This window comes from Electrona antarctica (genome assembly GCF_951216825.1).
Source record: "Electrona antarctica genome assembly, chromosome: 17".
NCBI lineage: Eukaryota > Metazoa > Chordata > Actinopteri > Myctophiformes > Myctophidae > Electrona > Electrona antarctica.
Window position 1 is genome coordinate 15782114 of NC_136798.1, and position 23771 is coordinate 15805884.

The window sequence follows — 23771 nt, forward strand, 5'->3', positions numbered from 1 at the left end:
CACACAGACACACACACACACACACACAGACACACAGACATACATACATACATGTACAGTATGTGTATACAGTATACACACCTTTGGCATGCTCCCAATGATCAAAAGCCAATGCTTTCGAACGTTCCCTCAAAGGGAGCAATTAAAAGAGTGTGTGATGTGGAAAGCTAGAGCGGGAATTCGGTCTCTCTCCTCACGTCTAATCGTTTATCTCGGCCAAGAGACAGGCTTCAGATTATCCCATTTTATCAGTTTTCACGGTCGCATCGAGTTGAATTCCAGAATTCTGCATTAGTATGTCTACTAGGCTGCGGAAAACAAAGAAGCAGACGGAAGCCATCCGTGTGTTTTCCTGAATGTGTGTGTGTGTGTGTGTGTGTGTGTGCGTGCGTGCGTGGGTGCGTGCGTGCGTGCGTGCGTGCGTGCGTGCGTGCGTGCGTGCGTGCGTGCGTGCGCTTTTTAATGATCTTGTGTCAACCTGAGCGGATGACTTACATTAGCATCATGCATTGCACTGTATACTGCAGCTATTCATGACCCCTGCATTTGTTATGCTCATCATATCTCATCAAGCCGTATCCCTCCGGCCAGTGGCCTCTCATGTCACAGGTCTGCTGCATGGGTGTCACTACATTATCGCCTCGCTCCGCTGTTTCCCATCCATTATTCGCCGATTTCTGCTTTCACGCACACTGCCCCATGTAGCCTAATCACATCCAACAGTCTCAGGGTTGCACACAGGTTAATGGAGAATACTCTATCCCGTTTGCTGGGCTTGATGGATCGAAACGGACAGCTCCCTGACTTTGTAACGACCCCAAGTCGCTGTATGCCTGGAGTGTGTGGGCGGTGTGACACAAAATGATTCCCCGGCCCTACTGTTAATTGTGTGTGTGTGTGTGTGTGTGTGTGTGTGTGTGTGTGTGTGTGTGTGTGTGTGTGTGTGTGTGTGTGTGTGTGTGTGTGTGTGTGTGTGTGTGTGTGTGTGTGTGTGTGTGTGTGTGTGTGTGTGTGTGTGTGTGTGTGTGTGTGTGTGTGTGTGTGTGTGTGCTGGTTCAGGACCATGGACAGCGTGCTGCCATGTTGATTTGTAACATGAAAAATAATAGAACTGATTAAAAGGAGCCAGAGCTAGATAGCAATCATTATCTTTCTTACCCCCCCCCAAAAAAACCCATGATCATCAGATGTTATTATTATATTATATAAGGAGGAACAATTTTGTCTGAAAAGTGTATAGTAATTCTTAAAATTATGTTTTTCTGTAGACGTGGCCAACAGTTGAGTTAATTAAGTATACCTGGATTTCACCTTAGCACCACCCACCTTATCCAGTCCCTCCTCCTATATGACCACCCACCTGTCTTAGTCATTCATTCATTCATTCATTCATTCATTGAGAATGGATTTGTTTAGATTTGTCTCCAACTGCAAATATTCAAAATTAAACCTATATTGAGTAACCATAGTACACTACTGTGTCTTCTCCTCTGATACTATTAGTGAGTCTTATTTTGAAGAGCCACTACAGGGAGTCTGATTAGTTAGTTACTTGCTACTTGTCTGCACTGCTAGGGAAACTAGGGAAAATCAAAGCTGTGCTGAATGAATTGATTTTGCCCTATCCTGTATTGACGAAGATCACCCTCCCTGCCCATGCAGCTTCACTCCCCTGAACATGCCCCCCTAGACGCCACGGTAGTGGAGAGATACAGGGCATTAGAAGTACAGTAAGATACAATCATAGGAAGCGTAACATCACAATAAAAACACGATAAATTATTAATAAAAAGTATACAAATGGATACACCCTATACAATAAAACATATACAAACATATACACCCTAAACAATCATCCTGCCTGATGCCGAACAAGTAAGCAAGCATTAAGCATAGTTATGACATCTGCACAAACCACGAGTAATGTTACAGATATCAGCAGGGTGTGTGTTACTATAGTCACACACCTGCATGATATTATTGCTGCTGACTCTGAGTCAGGGAAAGTCAGTTACGATTGACAGGTAGTGCCCGTAGTGGAAAGATAGTAAGATACCATACCTCTGTGCCAGTGTGCCACCTGGGTTTTCACAAATAAAAGCAGACAAACAAATAAAATGAGTTTTTTGTATTGCTGACTCATCTGTAGCAGAAGGTTGTTCTCCTGATATATCAAAACTTATTTCTGTCGTGCAACGGAATATGAAATAGGGCTCAAGTGGTTATGTTAAATTATAGAAGATAAATGATCACTCAGGATTTTGCAGAAGACCATCAATCATCGTCCCCTCAGTCTTCCATCCAACAGTTAATTGCTGACTATACGTAGTGTGGACCAGCAATACACATGCTGGTGAAGTAAGAAAAGAGCAATTACATTTGCAAGGGTTGCAAAACATATTCTCCCCATTATTCTCAGGAGAATACGAGAGAAAACTACTGCATTTGCCAATGAGAGTATATTGCTGCGTTTACACCAGCAGCGACAAAAGATAATTGGTGCAGCTACATTGTAACACTTCAACCGTTGTTGAAGTGTTCTTCAAGCCATACTGCATACGGTAAATGAAATGAAAAATGGTGGGTGAAATACTGTAGAAGAGGGAACCAACTGTGTAGATTTCCATTTCCAGAAGAGAGCAGGAATTGTAGGGACAGAAGGGGAGAGACAATACAATGGTGAAACGAAAACACACAACACATTGACACTTAATTCACTGCATCATTGGAGGGTTGAATTAAGTGTAAAAAAAACAATATAACACGTCAACTTATCTTTTGTAGCGCGTCATGACAAGTGGCGGCCGTCGGTTTTTAGCTGCATGCTGCTGACTTCCACAGAAAAATAACTTGTAGTCTGTTGCTTTGTTGCTGCTATTGTGAGCACAGCATAAGGTCATCAAAGGTTTGTTTTGTTTTGGTCACACACTAGTTCACACCCACTCTTCACACTGAACTAATCTTATGTGTGTGTGTGTGTGTGTGTGTGTGTGTATGTGTGTGTGTGTGTGTGTGTGTGTGTGTGTGTGTGTGTGTGTGTGTGTGTGTGTGTGTGTGCGTGTGCGTGTGTGCGTGCGTGCGTGCGTGCGTGCGTGCGTGCGTGCGTGCGTGCGTGCGTGCGTGCGTGCGTGCGTGCGTGCGTGCGTGTGTGTGTGTGCGGGAGGGGGGGAGGGCATTAAATTATTACAGGATCCAGAGACAGATATGGAGGCTTTATCCCCTGTACTTTTCAGTGTGCATACACATGTATTGTGTGTACTACTGTGCTTGTGCGTGCGTGCGTGTGTTCTGCTGCCTCCTGCTGACGGCTTAACTCAGGAGACACTCCTGTGATAAGAGTAGAGGTCTGAGTGTATGCATACACTGCCCTGCTGCTGCCCCATGCTGCTTGTCTGGTATTTAAGGTAGTCACGCTCTGCTGGGCAAGTGGGCATGTTTGCCTTGAGAGAGACACTCACACGCACGCACATGCACAAGCACACACATAATGCCAACCATTTGCTTAGGCCAGACTAATCACTACCACCTGCCGTGTTTTGCTGTAATTACGCACCGGTTTCCGATAAATAAGTGTGACTGATTCTTCTTTCATTTTTTTTCCGAGTCCACAAAAGATTGATTAGTCAGCCTTCCGGCCCCAAGTATTTGCAAGGTGTTTTCTTTGTTTTATGTTAATTCGTTTTCAATCTGCTGTCCTTTTTTTCTCAAGAGAGCTGACATTTGCCACAATTGACTAAATGATTATTCAGTGATTTTCACTAATATTCATTAACCCACCTCAGGACATTTGGGAGCCTCAAAGTGGAAGGGAACAGTACTCCACACAACACATTTTATAGGTAGCTCTCCACCGCACTGATGTCGGTATAGCGGTAAGCATTTGAAAGCGTTTGTGGACGAAGGTCTGTTGTCGAATGGGTGGTGTGCACGCTATCGTGTCGTCTCGACCAAACTTGATCAGTCGGCTGCTGCCAGCTACTACCCGTCGGTAGCAGTGGGGTGATGGAGACGGGGAAGAGAGAGGGGGTAAAGGCTCTGTAGAACTCCCTTGTTGGCTCTAGCCTGTTTGGCCAGAGCAAATCAGTTTTAGTTTTTCCTGCAGGAGCAAGCCTAGATAGGCCAGAGACATTACCCATGTCACATTTGAACTACATACCATGGGCCCTATCTTTGCCAATGCCTTGCCCCCTCGCACTACCCGCTATACCCGTGAATTACACACAAGGCAGTTGGTACTGTACCTAAATGGTATCTTATGGCCGCACTACCTGCTATACATTATGCCGACTCCGTTATTTGCACCTGGAGGTGTGGCCGTACGCGTATTGTTGCATTATCCCTAAAATTGCTATCTTGCCCACACACGTTTGGGAAAGCGCATAGCGTATTGTAAAACCACCCAATATGCCAAATTAATTTGGTAGAGCGTGCCTGCAATGGACATCGGGAATCGACGCTGGACGCACAATGCCACAACATTCAGAGCTCTCCTTCTCTCCTAATTCTCCATGAATCTCTGTGATTCAACATTTTCTATAATCAGCAGAAGTGACAGTCAGACAGTGTCAATTCCTTGTGTTAATTGTGTTTATAAGACAATAGTCTATTCAATGAAGACAATTTGTGCCACGCGATGCCATTTGCTCCAAATTATATGCTTCAGTTTGAATGTATCCATTGCGTAGGAAATAAACAGCGGATTACAATAATATAGCATTCTCCATAATCAGTAACATGTAGGTGATACTTATGTCTATCTATCAAATAGGGTTTTATTGAAAGGTAATCTAAGACTAGACACATAGGAATCAAACCTCGAGTGTGTAGTGTTTAGTGTGCAGTGGCAGAGTCGAGTAGCACAGACCCAGACTAATTCCTTGTGTCAAAGCATTGTGTTTTTATCCGCAGTTGCCAGTTAAGCTTATCAAAGACATACAATGCTGTTTCATCTGCGTTTGCTATAACCACACGGACCATTCAGTTTAATTAATCAAGAACACAAGCAGATTGCTTTAATTTAAAGTTTTCTATAACCAGTAATGTGTGAGTGATAATTCTGTGTATCAAATATTATTGTATTCCAAGGCGATCTCACTTTTCCATGGGCAGAGAGGATGAGTGTAAGATTGCACTAGGGATAATTGCTTGCGCAGTCTTCTCTTAAAGGCATGGTGATTGGTTTTATCAATGTAACGCCCAAACCACACCTACATACTGTATGCATAATGTAACGGGTAGCGCAGGTGTTTTAGGGATATGGCTGGTGTCCGAAGATAGCACATTTTGCACGTGAACGCCCCTTGCTAAATCCACAAATAGAGGGTATAGGAATTTCAGCCGAAGATAGGTCCCCATATTCTCAACTTTCCATTCCTATACCAATCAACTCCAAAGCAAAGAAAATGTGGGGGCAGAGGTTCTGCTCTGGCATCCAGGGAGTGTGTGCACAGTGTGTGTGCACAGAGTGATTGTGCACAGCGTGTGCACAATCGTAGTTCTTTCTTATTACTCCTATATATTTTGTCCAATGATTGGGAATGCAAATCAGTACTCATGATGTGATCAAGACGTATCTGTCAGATTTTTCAGATTCCATACTGATTGGTTAAGATTGGCTCATTTTTAACAAAATGCCTCAAATCATGAATGCAGTGTCCGATGAAACATTGCATGCACATGCCCACAAGTCCGATGAAGAAATGCCACCCCTTTCACATTGGTCTATTATATCGCCACCAGCAGGTCGTTTTTGCAATAGTTTGTGTGCTGAACTTTTGGACAGCTAAACATCCGACATCGATGTAGGACACGACTGCCAGCATGTAGTATAGTCTATTGGTGGAGAGTTACGTACACATGACATATCAAGACAACATCACCATTTCAAATGTATGCATGTGTGTGAATATCTGTGTTTAAATGTTACACCCTTTCCCTGTCGTTTCCAGCAAGTGGTTTCAGCAGTCCGCGCTGGTGTAAACCCAACAGGAAAGGTATCCAATTACACAAGCCTGTGGGACCTCAGCTCCTCCTTTTTCTTTGCCGGCACTGTCATCACCACCATCGGTAAGAGTAACCATATCTCCTTTCTAATCTAGTCGCTGTCGGGCAGAAACCAGCTAACTCCATTTTTCCGGGTTTTCTTTTTTCAAATGTATTTATTCATCAATGAACGCTATTGAACCCCCTTTGTGTGTTGGTTAAAAAAATATTGAACCAATTAAAAAGCACTTAGACAAAACCAGCTAACAACCAGCAAACCAAATTGGATCCTGTCTACTAAACCAGCTGGGAGGGGGTGGAGTTAGCTGGTTTTGCCCTCTCTCCTCCCCTGCAGTGGTGCAGCTTGGAGATCCATTGTCAGCTGTTCTCATCAATGATGGACAAAACCTCCTGACTACATTTGAGCTGGATTGGGGTAAAGTGGTGATAATACAATATATTGACATATGCAAGTGTCTGACAATAATTCTATAAAATCACAATACCAACTTTGATGAGGCAGTTTGCTTTGTCTTAAAAAAATATAAAGGTTTTCTTAATTTCCTGAAAAATATACATATAAGCCTATACAGTATATCTGGTTTCTGCCCGACAGCAGAGATACAATGACAAATGCATAGTGTACACTATTCAGTATATACTGTATAGGGCGTGTTCGGAAACAGTGCACTGATCGCACTGTGCAATGCAAACTAATAGGCGAGTGCACTCCGGTGCGGTATTTCCAAACACGCCCGTAGAGAGATTATCGTGTAAGTATTTGTCATTGCCTTCAATATTAGGCAACGACGAATGTCGGACAATAATTATCACACCCTTATTTATTCACAAAATAAATTATGTAACAATTCTGTAAGCCGTAGGAGGTCACTGATTGTACGCTCTGTTTTGGTTTCTTTGCACCCAGATCAACTCATCAGCCGTTAATCCATTAAAAATGGGAAAGCATTTTTTTGCGCTGGCTATTCAATAATAGCTGATCTACAAGCTCAGAGCGTGTCACTTTGTGCCGCGCTGCAAGCTTTTACATAGTGTGCTATTTTTGAACATTTCTGAATTTCTTTGAAGGTCCATGTTATACGCTGCATCTTCAGTATCTGTTCTAAAGAGTGTGGGGTCACGCTCCGAAAATAGCTGATCTACAAGCTCTCAACGCATCACAGCACGATGCATTGAGAACTTGTTGATCCGCTGTTTTCGGTATTTTGGGCCAACAGTGGCCTTTTAGGAAATTTCAGCCCCTGCCTCTCTAACATTCTCTGCACATCCCTGGTCAGGTCTTAATGGGTTCATGTGTTTGGTGGATGAGTTTGGTCCAAACAACTTATGCGGTGCAGTCTTCCCACAAAAGAGCAACAATTCGAGGAGCATTCGTTCTTGTCTGACCACTTAGCTGCGGCATAATAAAGAGCTTGTCATGCCTCAGTAGAGGATGTGAGGCTGAGGGCCGCATAACATTAATTCACTCCATTCTAACACCCTTCCTCTCCATCTCCTCTCTCTCTCTCTCTCTGTGCCAGCTCCAGCTGAAAGAGTGTAGTTGCAGAGGAAAAGCAACAGTGTGTTCACGCATGCATAGTCGCACGCATGCACGCACGCACGCACGCACGCACGCACGCACGCACGCACGCACGCACACACACTCAGTACACAGCCACACACACACAGCCACAGCTACGTACTCTGACAGCTCATCTGATCTTTGTCAGAGCGTTTCTTCTCATTGGGCTATTAGACTTTGTTCCCTAGGGTTCATGTGAAAGCAGTTTTTTCTCCAGTGTCTTGTGTATGAAAATTGGGTTGTTAGTTGTCTATATCTCTTGTACTTTTCTTGATTTTCACTTTGCGTACTTTGGGTACTGGTGTGTTTTTAATACTCTAGCACTAGCATTGCAGATGGTTTTCTGTAGGAAAGTTAGAGATATGTTTTTTGCTCGAGCTGCTGTACTGTACGTCACAAAGTCAGTGCTCCCTGATATTGCATGAGTTATTCATGGTTCTTTCTTTCGTATGTATTGATATTTGATCAGTAGTACTGTATATGAGAGGGAGTGCTTTCCCTTGGGGTATTGGTACTAGTGTGCTGCAGTCTTAGACAGAAGGCAGCGCACCATAGATCAGCACACCAGTGTTCATTCATTAAAGGGGAATGCATACCACTCATGTTCAACATTGAACTATGTCATTAATATAACTTAGAGTTGTTGTGTGGAAATAATATAAAAGTTCCCCAATTCTATCTAGCCTAGAACTGGAGGTCTTTCTGTTTATTTGTCATGTTTTTGTTTGTTTTCTGTTCTTGTTGTTTGTTCTTGTGTTTTTCTACCTGAATTGTTTGTAATATATTTCTCAATAAAAAATAGAGAAAAGAAGTTTATGGATAAGGGCTTTAGCGGTGACGAAAATGGAGCCCTTAGTCTCTTCAAGGTTTTCATGACGTGGGAGGTCAGTACCACTGGCCTGTAGTCTAAGGTTAATATGAGTAAAATAAGTAGTGGACCTAATTTGTGCCCATGATTCTCTCTTCAGGTGTTATAGTACAGTAGGTGTGTAGCGCCAGAAGCCAGAATGTTCAAATATTAACGTCCTAATACAATGTTTGGGGTGGTGTATGGCTGATCTATGTGGAGACCTATACAACATAATTGGTGCATCAAGGCCATGCATATTTGCAGTTTAACCGGGAAGTGAAGCTATTGATTGTGTTTGTGGCTTCCAGCTATCTGTACCTGTACTAGCAATTGATTGTGCTGTGATGCCCCTTGGGAACCTCATAATTAAGTCTCTTTCAGTCCGAGATTCCTCTGCGAGTCTCACCGGAGATGGAAAGAGACCTCTGGATAGAGTCTGTCCATTAGAAGTGCAGGAATTGGTTGATGTAGGGTTCGTTTTGTTTAAAAAAAAGAATTGGATCGCTCGGCGTCCGTTGCTATTCATGTACAGTACTGATCTGTGAGCATTTTATACCTTTGTTATTATTGCTATTATTATTCATACCTGGGGCAAAAGGTGTAGTTGAAATGCCTCCAAATGAAAATTCCCTTCGTCTGCAGTATTTGGTGGCTAGAAAAAGTAGTGTATACAATTTCACGATGTGATTATGACTGGAATTGTACAGTATATGCAGTCTTTAGGGCTGACTAGAACAGGTGTGATCAATTGGCTAATCAAGGGCGAGGTCGCCCATCATTGTGATGTCAGAACATCATCTCCAGCTCTGGAGATCTAGGGGTGATCTGGATTTGGGCCCTGTCCTTTTATGCCCATATATGGAGTCATTTTTCAGGCATGCTTAAATATGGAGTCAGAACAGGCCAGCTCCATATATGGAGATCTAGGGCCTCTGTCCAGAGCCCGGGCATCAGGCATGCCCAAATATGGACCATTAGCAGGGGCCCTGTCCAGAGCCCAGGCAGAGGCCTTTTGTGGCGGTTCTGGACAACTGTGGGTCCGACGGACTCGACACCGGGGCACTGCACTCCCTGTGGTGGGGTGGAACGCGTGTGTCAAATTGGAAGTCGAGTTACGTGCATTACAGACTCAGATTGAGACGTGGTGCATTTATAGATACATGGCTAATTTGCGTCACGTTTTGCAGTGAGCAACATGGTCATAGAACAAAATAGTTGTGAGCTTGTAGTTCGACTATCTTCGGCGAAGAGATTTGGTGTAGGGGACCCCTGTGGGGATGATTAATTTAAGCGTAGTATTTAAAGTGGTTAACTTACAGCGACTCCCAGTGTTTCACTTAAAGTTAATGGGACCCCCTTTACCTGGTGGAGGTCACAGTGAGCTTGTAGATCGGCTATTTTCATGTCCACCTCTGCTCCCTCACAAATACATGAGGGAATGTCGTCGCTGTTGGGCAGAAACCTACAGTATGTCCATATTTCAACTGTTCTTAAATTACTGCCTCACTTCATCATACACGACTGTCACACAAGTAGTGGAAAATAGCAGATCTATAAGCTCAATACGTCGCATTGGTGAGCTTGTAGATCTACTATTTTCACCATTTGAAAGGACGGGAACCCCTTTTGGTGTATTATACTTTAGCTGTAGCGCGGCACCGAGTGCCGCGCTATGAGCTACCGGCAACATTTACACAATGTTTTGAAAACATTGTGTAAATGTTCAAGGTTCAAGGTTGTCTTTATTTGTCTCCCTTGGGAGAAATGTGTCTTGGAGACAGAGTCACAGCTACATACAAATAACAGGAAAAACACCATGAAACACCCAACATACAAAACAGAGATATTGCACACATTCCCTTGATAAAGTGCAACTAGTCAATAAAGTGCATTCGGCAATCTCTGATTGAACATTTTGATTGACAGGGGAACAAATGTGGCGCAAATCTTTGAATATATATTCTTTCAGAGCGAACGTAATTCTTAACTCAAATCTTTGCTTCTGGGGGGGGGGGGGGGGGGTGGTCCTTGACATTAAATAGTTTAAGAACCACTGACATAGAAAGACATTTGTAGAATCTGGTCTCTAGTCTAGTCCTAAATGGGTTTTAGACGTACAAGGTTTCCACCCGACAACGACATATTGCTTTTCGCCCAAGGCAGTAAGAAGGGTTCTAATTAAAACCAACAGAGCACACGTGCGTAACAGAGGCTAATGAAGTGGCACGCTTAAATAACACATAGGCCTAGTCGTTCCATGATAACAGCGTTTCGTAATAGCTTAATTACGGCCATTAAGCTTTTTATTGTCTTCAACGGTTATACATTTATACCTCAGAGAGATAGAGAAAATGTAGTCATGATGGATTGCTACAGTACACATGATTCATTGCGTGACCTCACATATGTAATAAATTATACATGTCAAGGTGATGTTATGCTGGAGAGATGTTATGAATGAGATTCAGTGTTATTAATTCAGTTTTATGTATGTTGTAATGTATGACTGAAGTAGAATCGCAAAAGGCAGTTGAAACGCACATCCCAGACCTACTAGGCTGGGCCACTGGTGGATGAAAAACATACTTAAATATTGATTTAAGTAGCAGAGAGAGAGAGAGAGGGGGAGAGAGAGAGAGAGAGAGAGACACGAGAGAGACGAGAGAGAGAGAGTCAGTGCTTGCTTATCCTGTGTTCCCATGGTTCCTCAGATGTCTCAAAACTAATTCCATATCCAGTTGACCATTGATCTAATAAAGTCATTAGTGAGGCTTGATTGGTAACGGTGTCCGTGACATTTAGGTACCTGACTAGTATATGTGAGACCGGGAAGTCATTAGACATGTCCCTGCCAGTCCTGACCCTTCAACGATGACTGCTGTAATAAAGGAAGTTGGCGACGGTCATTATGCAATATGCAGTCATCCCCATTATGAGATGTTAAATAATGGAACACAGACGCTCTCACATAATCTGGAGTGAGCTTTACTGTGCAGCTCTGTCAGAGATCCTACATTTATTTCCCCAATATTTAGACTTTCAACAGTCGCTGGTCTCGGGTCTTGCAAATGTGGACTGTGGCTGAATGAGATCCAGGAGTAAAGGTGTGAATTATAAATGCAGCTCTGTGTGTCTGCACTGTACGTGACTCTCATTTTCATCTTTCATCTCACTGCAGAAATTCCACACGGCATGATTGCCTGTGGCTCTCTCTCTGCTGCGGTGATATTCAGTCTACCTACCTATACTGTATAGTTGTTGATGTGCCAATGTTATTTTAGTTAAATGCAACTGACAAAATAATGAAAACTAGAGTTGACAAAAAAAAATTACTTATTTGAAATACAAATATTTTATAAAAAATCACACCCGTGTGAACTGAGTGGTGTAAGGTCTGATGTAATGAAATCACACCCGTGTGAACTGGGTGACCATAGCAACCATGCTCATTTTTTGAGGACAGACAGACAGACAGACAGACAGACTAACAAAGCCAGTTGTAGGAGTGGTTTACACCACTCAAAAATATACTCTCGGAGTGTACAATTTACAATTTACAATTTAGGCATTTAGCAGACGCTCTTAATCCAGAGCGACTTACATTAAGCAATAACAAAAGCATGGCATACATCACATATATAAAAAGTAGTTATCATGAATCATGCGTAGACTAAGAACGTAACAGTGGAGTATCTATGTAAACTATACATACTATACTATATAATATATTATACATGTGTACTATAAAGTGCTATGACTACATAAAGTGCAATTCTAGAGCTGTCTACGTAACAAGCTATAAGTCTGTTTAAAATACAGACTTATGAGGAGTGTAGTCTCTGCTTCTTCACCTGGAAAGGAGCCAGCTTAGGTGGTTCAGGGAGACCCCGGGGCAGACCAAGGCGCAGTTGGAGGAAAAACATCGACTCACTGGCCTTGGAACGTCTCGGGATCCCCCAGGAAGAATGTTGCTCTGGAGAGGGAAGTCTGGAGCACTCTGGTAAACTATAATAGCCTTGCTCTGTACCCGGTATAAACTGGTGTTTTTTATAAAAGTGCACCTGTACAATACATTTTCAGATCAATAACAGCGATCATCACTCATCATTGACACATTGTCGCATTGACTGAAGTTCAGCAACAGGTCCTGTTGTAGTCACGTGTAGTCATTGCCTCAGTGAGTGCAGAAAGTGAAGTGGACTGCATGGTGTTTATAACTGAGATAGTTAATTGTCCATTTTCTCTCTGTCAGGCTTTGGGAACATCTCTCCTCACACAGAGGGTGGAAGGATCTTCTGTATCATCTACGCTCTCCTGGGAATTCCACTCTTTGGATTCTTACTAGCTGGCGTTGGGGACCAGCTGGGGACCATCTTCGGGAAGGGAATTACCAGAGTAGAGAAGATGATCGTGGTGAGGCCCTTTGTGCGTGCGTGCGTGCGTGCGTGTGCATGCGCGTGCGCGCGCGTGCGTGCGTGTGTGTGCATGCAACACAACGTGTACTAGATTTGTAGATCTGCTATATTTTTACTGTAAATAATCGTTCATTCGTGGATCATAATCAAGGCAAAAGTTGTATTGATTTGAAGTCAGCTTGTCTGTCTGTCTGTCTGTCTGTCTGTCTTTGAGTGTCAGTGTGTGTCTGTGTCCACAGAGGCACCATAACAACGTCAGAATTAAGTTAAAACATTGCCTGAGCATTGGCTAGGCTAATGGTTACAGTAAATGACGGAAGGATTACATTACAGAATCAGACTGGACCATCCAAATATTAAATTTGCAAATGGAACGAGATACAGTATAATACAGAGTTTCAAATATGGTGCCAGAGTTAAGCGATGACTCTTAAAGAAACAATGAACAAACCCCCTACACTACACCACCACACGATATAACAAGAGATCCTAACCTGTCTGTCCCCTGAGTTAGGATGTCCACCAGATGTTTTTTTTCTCTCCTGATCGCAGGTTTGAATTGTTTACAAGCATTTTATATTGTGCTTGCGTGTTCACATGTTTTCTCTCCATGCTGCAGATAAGAGCTTTATTTTCAATGTGGGCGTTTGAGCCTTTTTAGGCGAGCAAATTGCCGTTTTCAGCAGGGGAAAAACCCAGGGGACACTTATACTTGCTGTGATTTGTTGTGAGCTTGTAGATCGTCTATTTTTGGTGTGTGGCGCCCACGCGAGGAAAGCAATAAACGAAGGAAGATTCAATTCTAGGTTGCCTTGTCAACAGACTTTCATATAACACTTGTTTCAGCTTGTTTTCACTTGCTAGATTCCTTCTACTGTAGGCCTACATGACTTCCATTGGCTCTCATACTATTCGATCCTGGTGGCTTTTATTTTTGTCCTTGTACAGTACATGCACCGAAAACGTTTGCATTTCTTCAAGATAAGCTAGAAAGACTGTGGATGGTGTGGATGGTAGTGCTGGGCTTATTAAACACACTTCAGTTCACACACAGGCACACTGGGGGCTACTAACTCACACACACGCATTAGACAAACGTGACACATGCCCTATAAATGCTCAGGATCGCCTGTGACATTTAGTCATTAGTCTTTTTCTGAACGTCCAGAGCCTTGGAGAACCAGAGCAATGAACCGGCTGCCCAACACTCAGGTCAATAAAAGATATCCTCCCTGTCTGTCAGAAACAACCCTTTGATGCTTTCCTGTCTACCAACAGTATACAATGGGGAAATGAACACGTGTTATAGGTTGTGTTTTTATCTCTGTGTAGTACTTGCTATCTTAGTTTGTGCTGGTCCCGATTATTCATTGAATGGACTCCATCGCCTAATTGAAGGATTTCTCTTGCTAAAGCTGTATTCATTATTTTTGCAATATGCTCTCCTTCCCTAGGGAGGCTTGATGGTTACATGTAGCTCCAAGACAGGAGGCTATTGAATGGTAGCGATAGTAATAACAGTGCTGTGAAATAATTAGTCTCCAGCAGTTTTGGAAGGCTCAGAAGTGGTGCCTGGACTACTGTATGTCCTGCAGAGACTCAGTGAGCTGGGATTTTCCTCTCTTTCATGCTTTCTTCAGGCACTGAGCCTTGGCTTATTTAAAACACAAGGCTCCAGAAAAAGGCAGTCACTTCAGGAATGCACAGCACGAAAAGGCTAGCATTGAGTCTGATAGCTTTAGGCAGTGTTGAGGACAGTTAAGTTGAATTGGGTTAAAGCAGAGCACATCTGGTGAGAGCTGATATAATGGATGTGTGAAATGTTCACCTGACCTAGACTTTCAAATTGGACATAGATAATGATTGATTATATTATTGATTGATTGAAATTGTATTAACTGTTTGTAGAGTAAGCACAGTTCGAGGAAAGCACAGTTCAATACAAGGTCTGCTAAGAGGATAAACCCAGAAAAGCACTAAGACTTGTTTATACTGGGGTCCTCCAATATTATCTTATTCAATCATTTAGAGGCCAAGATCAAGTACAAAACCTGCTGAATCAAGCGCCAATCATGGCACAGAACTATAGCCCTCCTATCACATTAAATTTGACTGGGGTCTTATCTTTCAGCGGTCGATGCATGAAAGTCTTTTTGACAGACAGCATTACTATGTCATTCAAATTACATATCTTCCATACAACATACAGTACAGTATTATATGCGCCCCAAGGTTGGGCTTGCTTGCCTTGCTTGACTAATGAAATTATGTCACGTCAGTTTGCCTGCCTCATGTGACATAATTTCAGGTCAACGGAAATGACTCATCACAGAATTTTCAAGTGATTAAATAAAACAAATAATAGGATAGGGCGTAATAGGATGCTTTTGTTTTCAAATTTTGATTTCCATTACATCTACTGGCACCACAAGCTGTATGTTTCCGTGTTACACCAACAATGGTGACCTATCAAGTTCTTCTTTCAAATTCAAAGGGAAACAAATAAATATAATATATATACCGGTAGCCATTTAACTTTCCCAAAAATAAGAACCAGAGGGAAATTCATAATACTTGTGTTGTTGTATCTATTATTATAATAATACAAATTATTATTACTATTATTATTATTATTATTATTATTATTATTATTATTACAATGAAACAAAAATAATGTTACTCTTATGTACCCATACACAATATGTAACCATAAAGAAACCTTGAACCTCGATAACCCAAGGTTCTACCAAAGTCGTACCAAACATCATTATTCAATTAAATTGTACTGGGACCTCAGTTGAGTGCAGTTTCTGTCAGAGTTCCCTATCATCTACCCCCAATTCAACCCACTAATGTAATGTACTGTCTTCATCATTTAATGTTTGTTTGTTCAATGATTCACTTTTATCCTTGACAGAAGTGGAAAGTCAGCCAAACAAAGATACGCGTCTTCTCCACACTGCTCTTCCTACTGTTTGGATGCCTCACCTTCGTCGCCCTGCCAGCTGTAATCTTCAAGCACATTGAAGGCTGGAGCACCCTCGAGTCTGTCTATTTCGTGGTCATCACCCTCACTACTATAGGCTTTGGAGATTTTGTTGCCGGCGAAAAAGGTTAGACCATGTTTTTGCATCTGCAGTGTTGGGAGCTTGCCTTTCCTTTTGATGTTCTAGAGACACACCATGACTCACAGCTGCATTTCATCTTGCTGACGTGAACACACTGACAGCCTAGTGGGCAGTGAAAAACCAATAAGCCTGATCTGTATTCTATTCTCTCTCTCTCATGAGTCTCTCTTTGATTTTGTACTTTATGCTCACATACTTGTACAGTATAATTTCCGTCTTGTATTCTTGTTTACACTCACAATAGCATGCTGTATAGTGATAAGCTATGTTGTTGTACATGCTGGCAGGGTTTGTGTAATGCAGTTGTGTAATCCACTCTGGTTGGTTTGGACAGGTGGTTCAGAGACTCCTGATTATCTGGATTACTACAAGCCTGTGGTTTGGTTCTGGATCCTGGTGGGTCTGGCTTACTTTGCTGCTGTTCTCAGTATGATCGGAGACTGGTTCCGGGCCATCTCCAGGAAAACCAAGGAGGAGGTATGTTGCACTAAATGGATCTTACCTGTGGTGAAACAAGTAGGCAAATCAAATCAAATTTTATTTATATAGCACATTTACAACAACCCAAAGCTGAACAAAACATGGTTCAAAACAAAACTATTCAAAGCATAAGAAAAAAAGAAACATCAACAAATAATATGCATTGACACAGACAAGGTTGCATTCAGCTCTGTACTCCGTAATTACATTTGTTACTCTGAAAACCAAATTAACAGTATGGATTGTTTTCTTCAACATTGCTTGTTTTAATTTTCAGTTACAGTATAATTTAATCACACACCCTTTGAATGGAATTATTCATGGATCGCCCATGGGAACAAAGCTAGGTTTAGATAATTCTTAACAATTCCTAACTACTCAAAGTAACAAAAATGTGCTTTACTGAAATGCACTTTAAAGGCATCAAACTCAAGTCAGATTAGAGTGTTTCATGTGTGCATGATTTAACTGTCGCTGCAGGTGAAATCCCTGCCACTCTCTAGAATGCTGATGAAGATATTGTGAACATACAGTTGGGTGCCACCGATATTGTCCCTTATCATTTGACCCATTTAGGCCTGACCTCAAAACTTTTAAAAATCCTTCTAAATCCTCAAAAATAGCAGACCTACAAGCTCGTAGCGCGCCACTCGGTGGCGCGCTATGAGCTTGTAGATCTGCTATTTTTCAATAGCTAAATTATAACATAATGTTTAAAACACCAAAAGGGGTTCCCGCCCAAAATGGGTTAACTGTCCTTTTGCGCAGATCACGCAAACCTCAGCAAAAAGAAAAGGACAATATCGATGGCCTCCAACTGTAACCTATGAAAACTCAGACACCAAAAATGCATTTCCTAAAACAAGATTTGATTGATTGATTGATTGATTGAATACAGTACATTTCAAAAGAATGCACAACTCAAAAACTGTTACTGTGGACGACACCATGATTAAGTATTACACTTGTTTACAACAGGGTCCACCATTTTCAATTCATCAGAACATTTAGAGACGTACAAATATACATTTCTATATCAAAAATCACACCCGTGTGAACTGAGTGGTGTAAGGTCTTATACTGTATAGACTGATCAGCTGTGGTCTGACGTAATGTCTGACGTAATGAAATCACACCCGTGTGAACTGGGTGACCATAGCAACCATGCTAATTTTTTGGTACGAACAGACAGACAGACAAACAGACAGACACGTAAACTAACAAAGCCAGTTGTACCACTCAAAAACAAAACGGGAAATCATCATACTGTATAAAGGAAGTAAAAAGGGAAAAAGGGGAAAGGGGGTGGCGGGGTGGGGACTCAGACTTTACGGGGGCCAGTTAGTCCATACAGTAGGTAGCCTGGGTTCCAGCCTGAAACCCAGGCTAGTCTGTAGGTGCCCTTGCCCCTTTGAGAGCGGTTTTGAAGGTTTCCTATCGCTCTATCATGTGGAAGTCGTAGAACTCCACTGCTGTCCATGAACTGTTAAAAAAAGAATATTCTGCTGCTTTGCTTGTAATAAATCATTGTGATGAACAGTTGAACACAAGCACTGAGCAGTGCAATGTTTCTTAGAACTACTTCATGAAATTGAAGGCGAATGCTTTTTCAATCCCTGTCCTTGAGCATGTGCATTACCTTGTTTGCATTTTGAAAGGGAGACACAGAAAGTCTGTCACTTCATCACAATGATGAACTAGAAAAAGTGCCCTTCTGGGCACAGGTCTCCACCAGGAGGATAGGAGTGTGTGTGTGATGCTTGGCAAAATGTTTAGGAGCAATATAAACGTGCGTGTGTGTGTGTGTGTGTGTGTGTGTGTGTGTGTGTGTGTGTGTGTGTGTGTGTGTGTGTGTGTGTGTGTGTGTGTGTGTGTGTGTGTGTGTGTGTGTGTGTGTGTGTGTGTGTGTGTGTGTGTGTGTGTGTGACGCGGCTTGGCCTGTTGTAGCGCCACCATGAGGCTGATTTGAAAACTGTCAAGTGGCATTTCTTCCAAAGCCTAGTGGGAATATGCATGCACAGTTTCACCTCACCGGACGCTGCGTTTAGTAGTTGTGGCGATTTGTACAAAACAGGTACAAGGCGGGCTACTCCTGAAAAGTTTAGAAGCCAATTGTAGCCAATGAGGATGGATTATGAGAAATCAAACAAACCCGTCTTGATCACATGACTATGGAGAGCATGTGTACCGATTTGCGTGAAATTTGGATAAAATCTGAAGGAGTAATATTAGAAAATGTGTTTAACATATGTCGGCCTCCTGGTGGCGCTATAAAGAGCAGATGTGAAAAATTCCAGGCAAAGGTTTTTCCTTGGCTTCTAGGGAGTTGGCATACAAAGTTATCCACAGATCCGTGCAGTTAGAGGTAAAACACTTTTTGGCCAGTTATAGCGCCACCATGAGGCTGAGTTGAAAATGTTCATGTGGCATTTCTTCCTCGGCCTAGTGGGAATGTGCGTGCACAATTTCACGGATATCACACGATGTGTTCATGATTTGCAGCATTTTGTTTGAAACTGAGCACTCCTGCGAACTTTGGAAGCCAATCTTAGCCAATCAGGATGGAGTCTGAGAAATCTGAAACACCCGTTTCGTTGAATGGCTCTAGAGAGACTGTGTACCAATTTGCGTGATGTTTGGACCAAATCTGTAGGTGTACTGTCCAAAAACTTGTTTTGCACAAAGCGGCCTCCTGGTGGTGCTATAACAGGCCGTTCTGGAAATTTTGGGGCAGAGGTTCATCGTTGGCATCCAGGGAGTGTGTGTGCAAAATGTGGCATCGACCGGGTTAACGGTGCCAGAGATTAGCTGTTCACGGCAGCGGTGGCCGAACGGATAGCGGCGCGGTCTAGATACCGGAAGGTTCCCAGTTCGAATCAGCCGTCCGACACGTTAAAATTACCACCGCTGAAATGCCCTTGAACAAGGCATCAACCACTACGATGAAATGTGTTCTATGAGCAGGGCCTGGCTGGAAACAAGTTCTTGAGCTTAGCCCAGATACCCTGGGTAAATATAGATTTCATTTCATTTCATTTCATTACAGACGAATGGACGGACGGACACACACACACACACACGGACACACGGACGGACGGACGGAGTGCAAAACATACTCTCTCCCCATGCCTTCGGCCTGGTGGAGACAATTATGCTGATCAAAACAGTATCTTTGGAAAACATTGGAGTTATAAAGTATGACTTCTGTTTTGACAAGATCGACCATAGTTTTAACTAAGTAGGATAAATACATATTTTGGTTTACGTTGGCCTTATCTGTTAAATTAAATAGTTACTGTCAAATACAATACAATGTATTTGACAGTAACTAGATGTGTAGGATGTAGGATAATTTATTAATTAGACACACAACCTTCCTCATGCATGCTGCTGATGTTACAACAGTAAAAGGATGAAGCTATAGGCTATTTATGTCACAATGTGAGTTGGGAGAGAGTGTAGGACCCACGTGCCTGCAAGACAAATGGAGACAAAGCAGTCTAAATGCAAGAGGCTTGCCTTGAATAGGGCAAAAATCACACCTGTGTGAACTGAGCGGTGCAACTATACATTTATTGTTATAGTTACTGTACTGTGCTTTGTACTGTATTGTAGTGTACTGTGCTCTGTACTGTACTTTGATTATTTTTGAAAAAGATCTTTGAGAAAAGACAGAGTTACCGTGTGGGGGTCCCCGGAACATTCAGACCCCCAGAAACGGTTCCGGCGAGCCTTCCCACGTCCGGAACGGTCGAGAAATGACAGAGTTACCGTGTTGCAGCTTTCCGTGCTCGGACAGACACAGGGACACGTATGGGGACACACATAGCTGCGTAATGGAACGGAACCACCGCTCAAAAAACAGGGAACACGAGGAGCATTGATGAAATAATACGAAGGAATACACAGAGCGTACTAAGGACCAAGTATATTCACACAAATTACAGGCTATAGGAACTATAGGATCCAAACAGAGCACACAGTAACAAGGTCTACGAACTGGCAGGAAACACAGAGAACTGAGGGTGTCATTGCATTTATCGTTGCCAGAACATCTGTCATGGCCGAAAGGTGTGTGTGTGAGCTGCACTGCAAATTCCGGACCAGCCGTTTTTTCTTTTTCATTCATTGATCACTGTCTGAAGCCTGGAAGATGCCTGAAGGTCTTTGACCGAAACGTTACCTAAATAAAGTGTTCATATTGCAAGTGCAGACAGTGTGCGGGTCTTTGTGCACTATTGCATATTTTTCTTTCCACAAGGCCGAAGGCATGGGGAGAGAGTATGTTTTGCACTCCGTCCGTGTGTGTGTGTGTATCTGTGTGTCTGTGTGTCCGTCCGTCTGTTACCAGCTAATCTCCGGCACCGTTAACCCGGTCGATGCCAAATTTTGCACACACACTCCCTGGATGCCAACAAAAACCTCTGCCCCAAATTGTCCAGAACGGCCTGTTATAGCGCCACCAGGAGGCCAACTTTTGGAAAACACATTTTTGCTATTACTCCTCCATATTCTGTCCAAAAACCCCGCAAATTGTTACACACTATCTCTATAGTAGTCATGTGTCCAAGACGGATCTGTCCGATCCTAATTGGCTAACATTGGCTTTCAAAGTTTGCAGGATTGGCCCGTTTTGAACAAAAAGCCTCATCATGCACGTAGCATGCAATTTACGTGAAATCTTTCACGCACTTTCCTACTAGGCTGAGGAATATATCCCACCCTTTTCACATTGGCCTGTTATAGTGCCACCAACAGGTGGATTTTTGGAACAAAATGCCTCAAATCATCCAATTGCCATCCAAGGCGTAAGAAGAAATGGCACCCCTTTCACATTGGCCTATTATAGCGCCACCAGGAGGCCACAACCTGACCTGCCCTGGTTGAGACCTGTGCCCCGAGGGGCACTTTATCTAGTTTCTGAATACATTGAGCCCTGCCTATACGCACCCGTCTCAGAGCCTGTTAGGTGTACATGAGACTTAAATAAATGAATACAAATCCATGCCGAGCGTTCCGTACCGATTTAGCAGATTTACCCACCGTTCGGGTCGAACGGAAATCTCTTCTTCAATTGCCAAAAATGTATTATTTTTTGTTTACATTTGTTGTAGATGATGCGGAAAATAAGCCCATAGAATGTTGTCGCTCTGTAACTGTGGCTCCCGCCTCAAACAGCGTTTGACCCCGCCTACCGTCTTAAAGCCCCAGTGCTCTCTCTATATATATTTATGTATTTATTTATTCGCCACTAACAGTGGTTCACATACACATTATCAACAGAATCCAGTAAAAACCTACTTCGGAATTCTCCTTTAATATACCGTAAACTCCTAACCAGTGAAAGATGCCAGCAGAGGGAAAATGCCTTCCCACCTGTAAGCATCCTGCAGGTATTTACAATCCATATAACGTTTATAGCTATCATTACACCAGCTATCCCCCATGGTGCTAGCTGGGAGGTTGATACCCCACACTGTCAAGCGGTTTACACAGGCCAAATAAATTAATGGACCTGTCTCTCCTGGCTATGTCATGTAGAGTAAATCTGCTGCTTGAGAGATTTTGGGGGGAGTGTGGCGGGTGTTAACAGGGGCATCTGGTGAGTAATATAACTCGTTTCTGAGTTGTCATGTGTATTAATTGCACTTGAGTGTATGCGGAGTGCTAAACAGATATCCTGTGCACACACACACACACACACACACACACACACACACACACACACACACACACACACACACACACACACACACACACACACACACACACACATGTGCATGTGGTGGAATAAGCAGGAAGATACGTTCACACATAAGCCAGCCCCATATTCATAATTATTCCTCATTATTATTCCATAAAGGTGACATAACAGTGGCAGACCGTAGTGTGCAACCCCTTGGAATCATTAGGATGGGGCAAGTATGACAGAGTGCTCTACAGAGAATTGTAATACTGAGAGATGGAGAGTGCTGGGATCGTGTGGGCTGGAGGGAGGGGGCAGAAGCCCAGAAAGCATGCACTTATGACAGTTCATCCATTATGCAGCACACACACACACACACACACACACACACACACACACACACACACACACTTTTAGTACATTTGTGCACTCTCAGAGTTTAATTGACACTGTGGATTTATCAGTCACACGTCACTTTTGTCTTCGTCCTCTAGGTGGGGGAGTTCCGGATCCACGCAGCCGAGTGGTCGGCCAATGTGTCGGCCGAGTTCAAAGAGACACGGCGGAGGCTCAGCGTGGACATCTACGACAAATTCCAGCGCGCCGCCTCCATCAAGCGCAAGCTGTCGTCCGAGCTCGGCATGAACGCGTCCATGAGCCAGGACATGATGATGACCCCGGGCATGAGGACGCTGTCGGTCAACTTCGGGGAGGAGAGGGAGTCTTACCCCAACCTGGCGCTCTCTCTCAGCCCCATCCCGGGGACTCTGTCCCGGAACGGCAGCCTCTACCTGAACTCATGTCAACTCAGCCCGGACTTTGCAGAGCGGAGGGAGATAGCCATTATCGAAGATCTCAAGTAAAGGAGAAGTATTTGGTGGTAGAATGAAGTGAGAGACGATGCAGTTGTTGATGGAGATTTAGTGACACTGAATTTTGTTGCTCACAAAGTGTTGCATTGTAACACTTGTAGATCAGCTATTTTTGGCACACAAAACCTTTGTACAATGGAGTATAAATGAATCACGAGTCATCACGAACAGCACACACATACTCTTTTGCTTATATAGCGAGCATCTGCAACAAGGGAAAATGTGCACGTTAATTTAGAGATAAACATACCGCATTCATCGATTTGGAAACCTTGACGTACTCGAGCGCGGATCAATCCTTACTCCGAACATTTGTGTGTTCTTCACAGAAACACACTTTCACACACATCTCTTAGGATGATCCTCTCAAAAGTGTCAGAGCTTTCACTTATGATAACAAGATTTACAGCATCCTGTCATGGTGAGGCAAATGTCTAATGACGCCTACTGTATGCTTATCATCATACAGATTCAGTTTGAATAACGGGTTGTACAGTACTAATGGTTCTTCCAACTCTGTTGGAGAAACAAAGCTTCACTTCCCTATACATGCCTGTATGTACTGTAAACACAATTACACATACATACTGTACAGTACATCAACATTTAAATGCAGGAGAAGCGTATCCATGCTTTTACATTTCCCAGAGGCCCTGAAATCTGCATCAGATAACGAGGTTCTTCTTCTCTGAAAACATTTATGATCAACGATGGACACCTTTTACCAAGCCAGAAGTGGTTATATTTTATGACTAGCCACTATTTTATTTTTTAAA

General features: G+C 42.9%; 1 protein-coding gene across 2 annotated transcripts in view; it reads left to right on the top strand.

The window, feature by feature from the left end:
• Positions 1–23356, top strand: part of LOC306941285 (potassium channel subfamily K member 2-like) — an 84091-nt gene extending 60735 nt beyond the window's left edge. For both annotated transcript variants that reach the window (XM_079526662.1, XM_079526661.1), the window contains exons 3-7: positions 5949–6066; positions 12667–12827; positions 15747–15942; positions 16292–16434; positions 22618–23356. In XM_079526662.1, coding sequence (XP_079382788.1) covers positions 5949–6066; positions 12667–12827; positions 15747–15942; positions 16292–16434; positions 22618–22986 — 987 coding nt within the window. In that variant the 3' untranslated portion in view covers positions 22987–23356. The remainder of the gene's footprint in view (positions 1–5948; positions 6067–12666; positions 12828–15746; positions 15943–16291; positions 16435–22617) is intronic.
• The last annotated feature ends 415 nt before the right edge of the window (positions 23357–23771 follow it).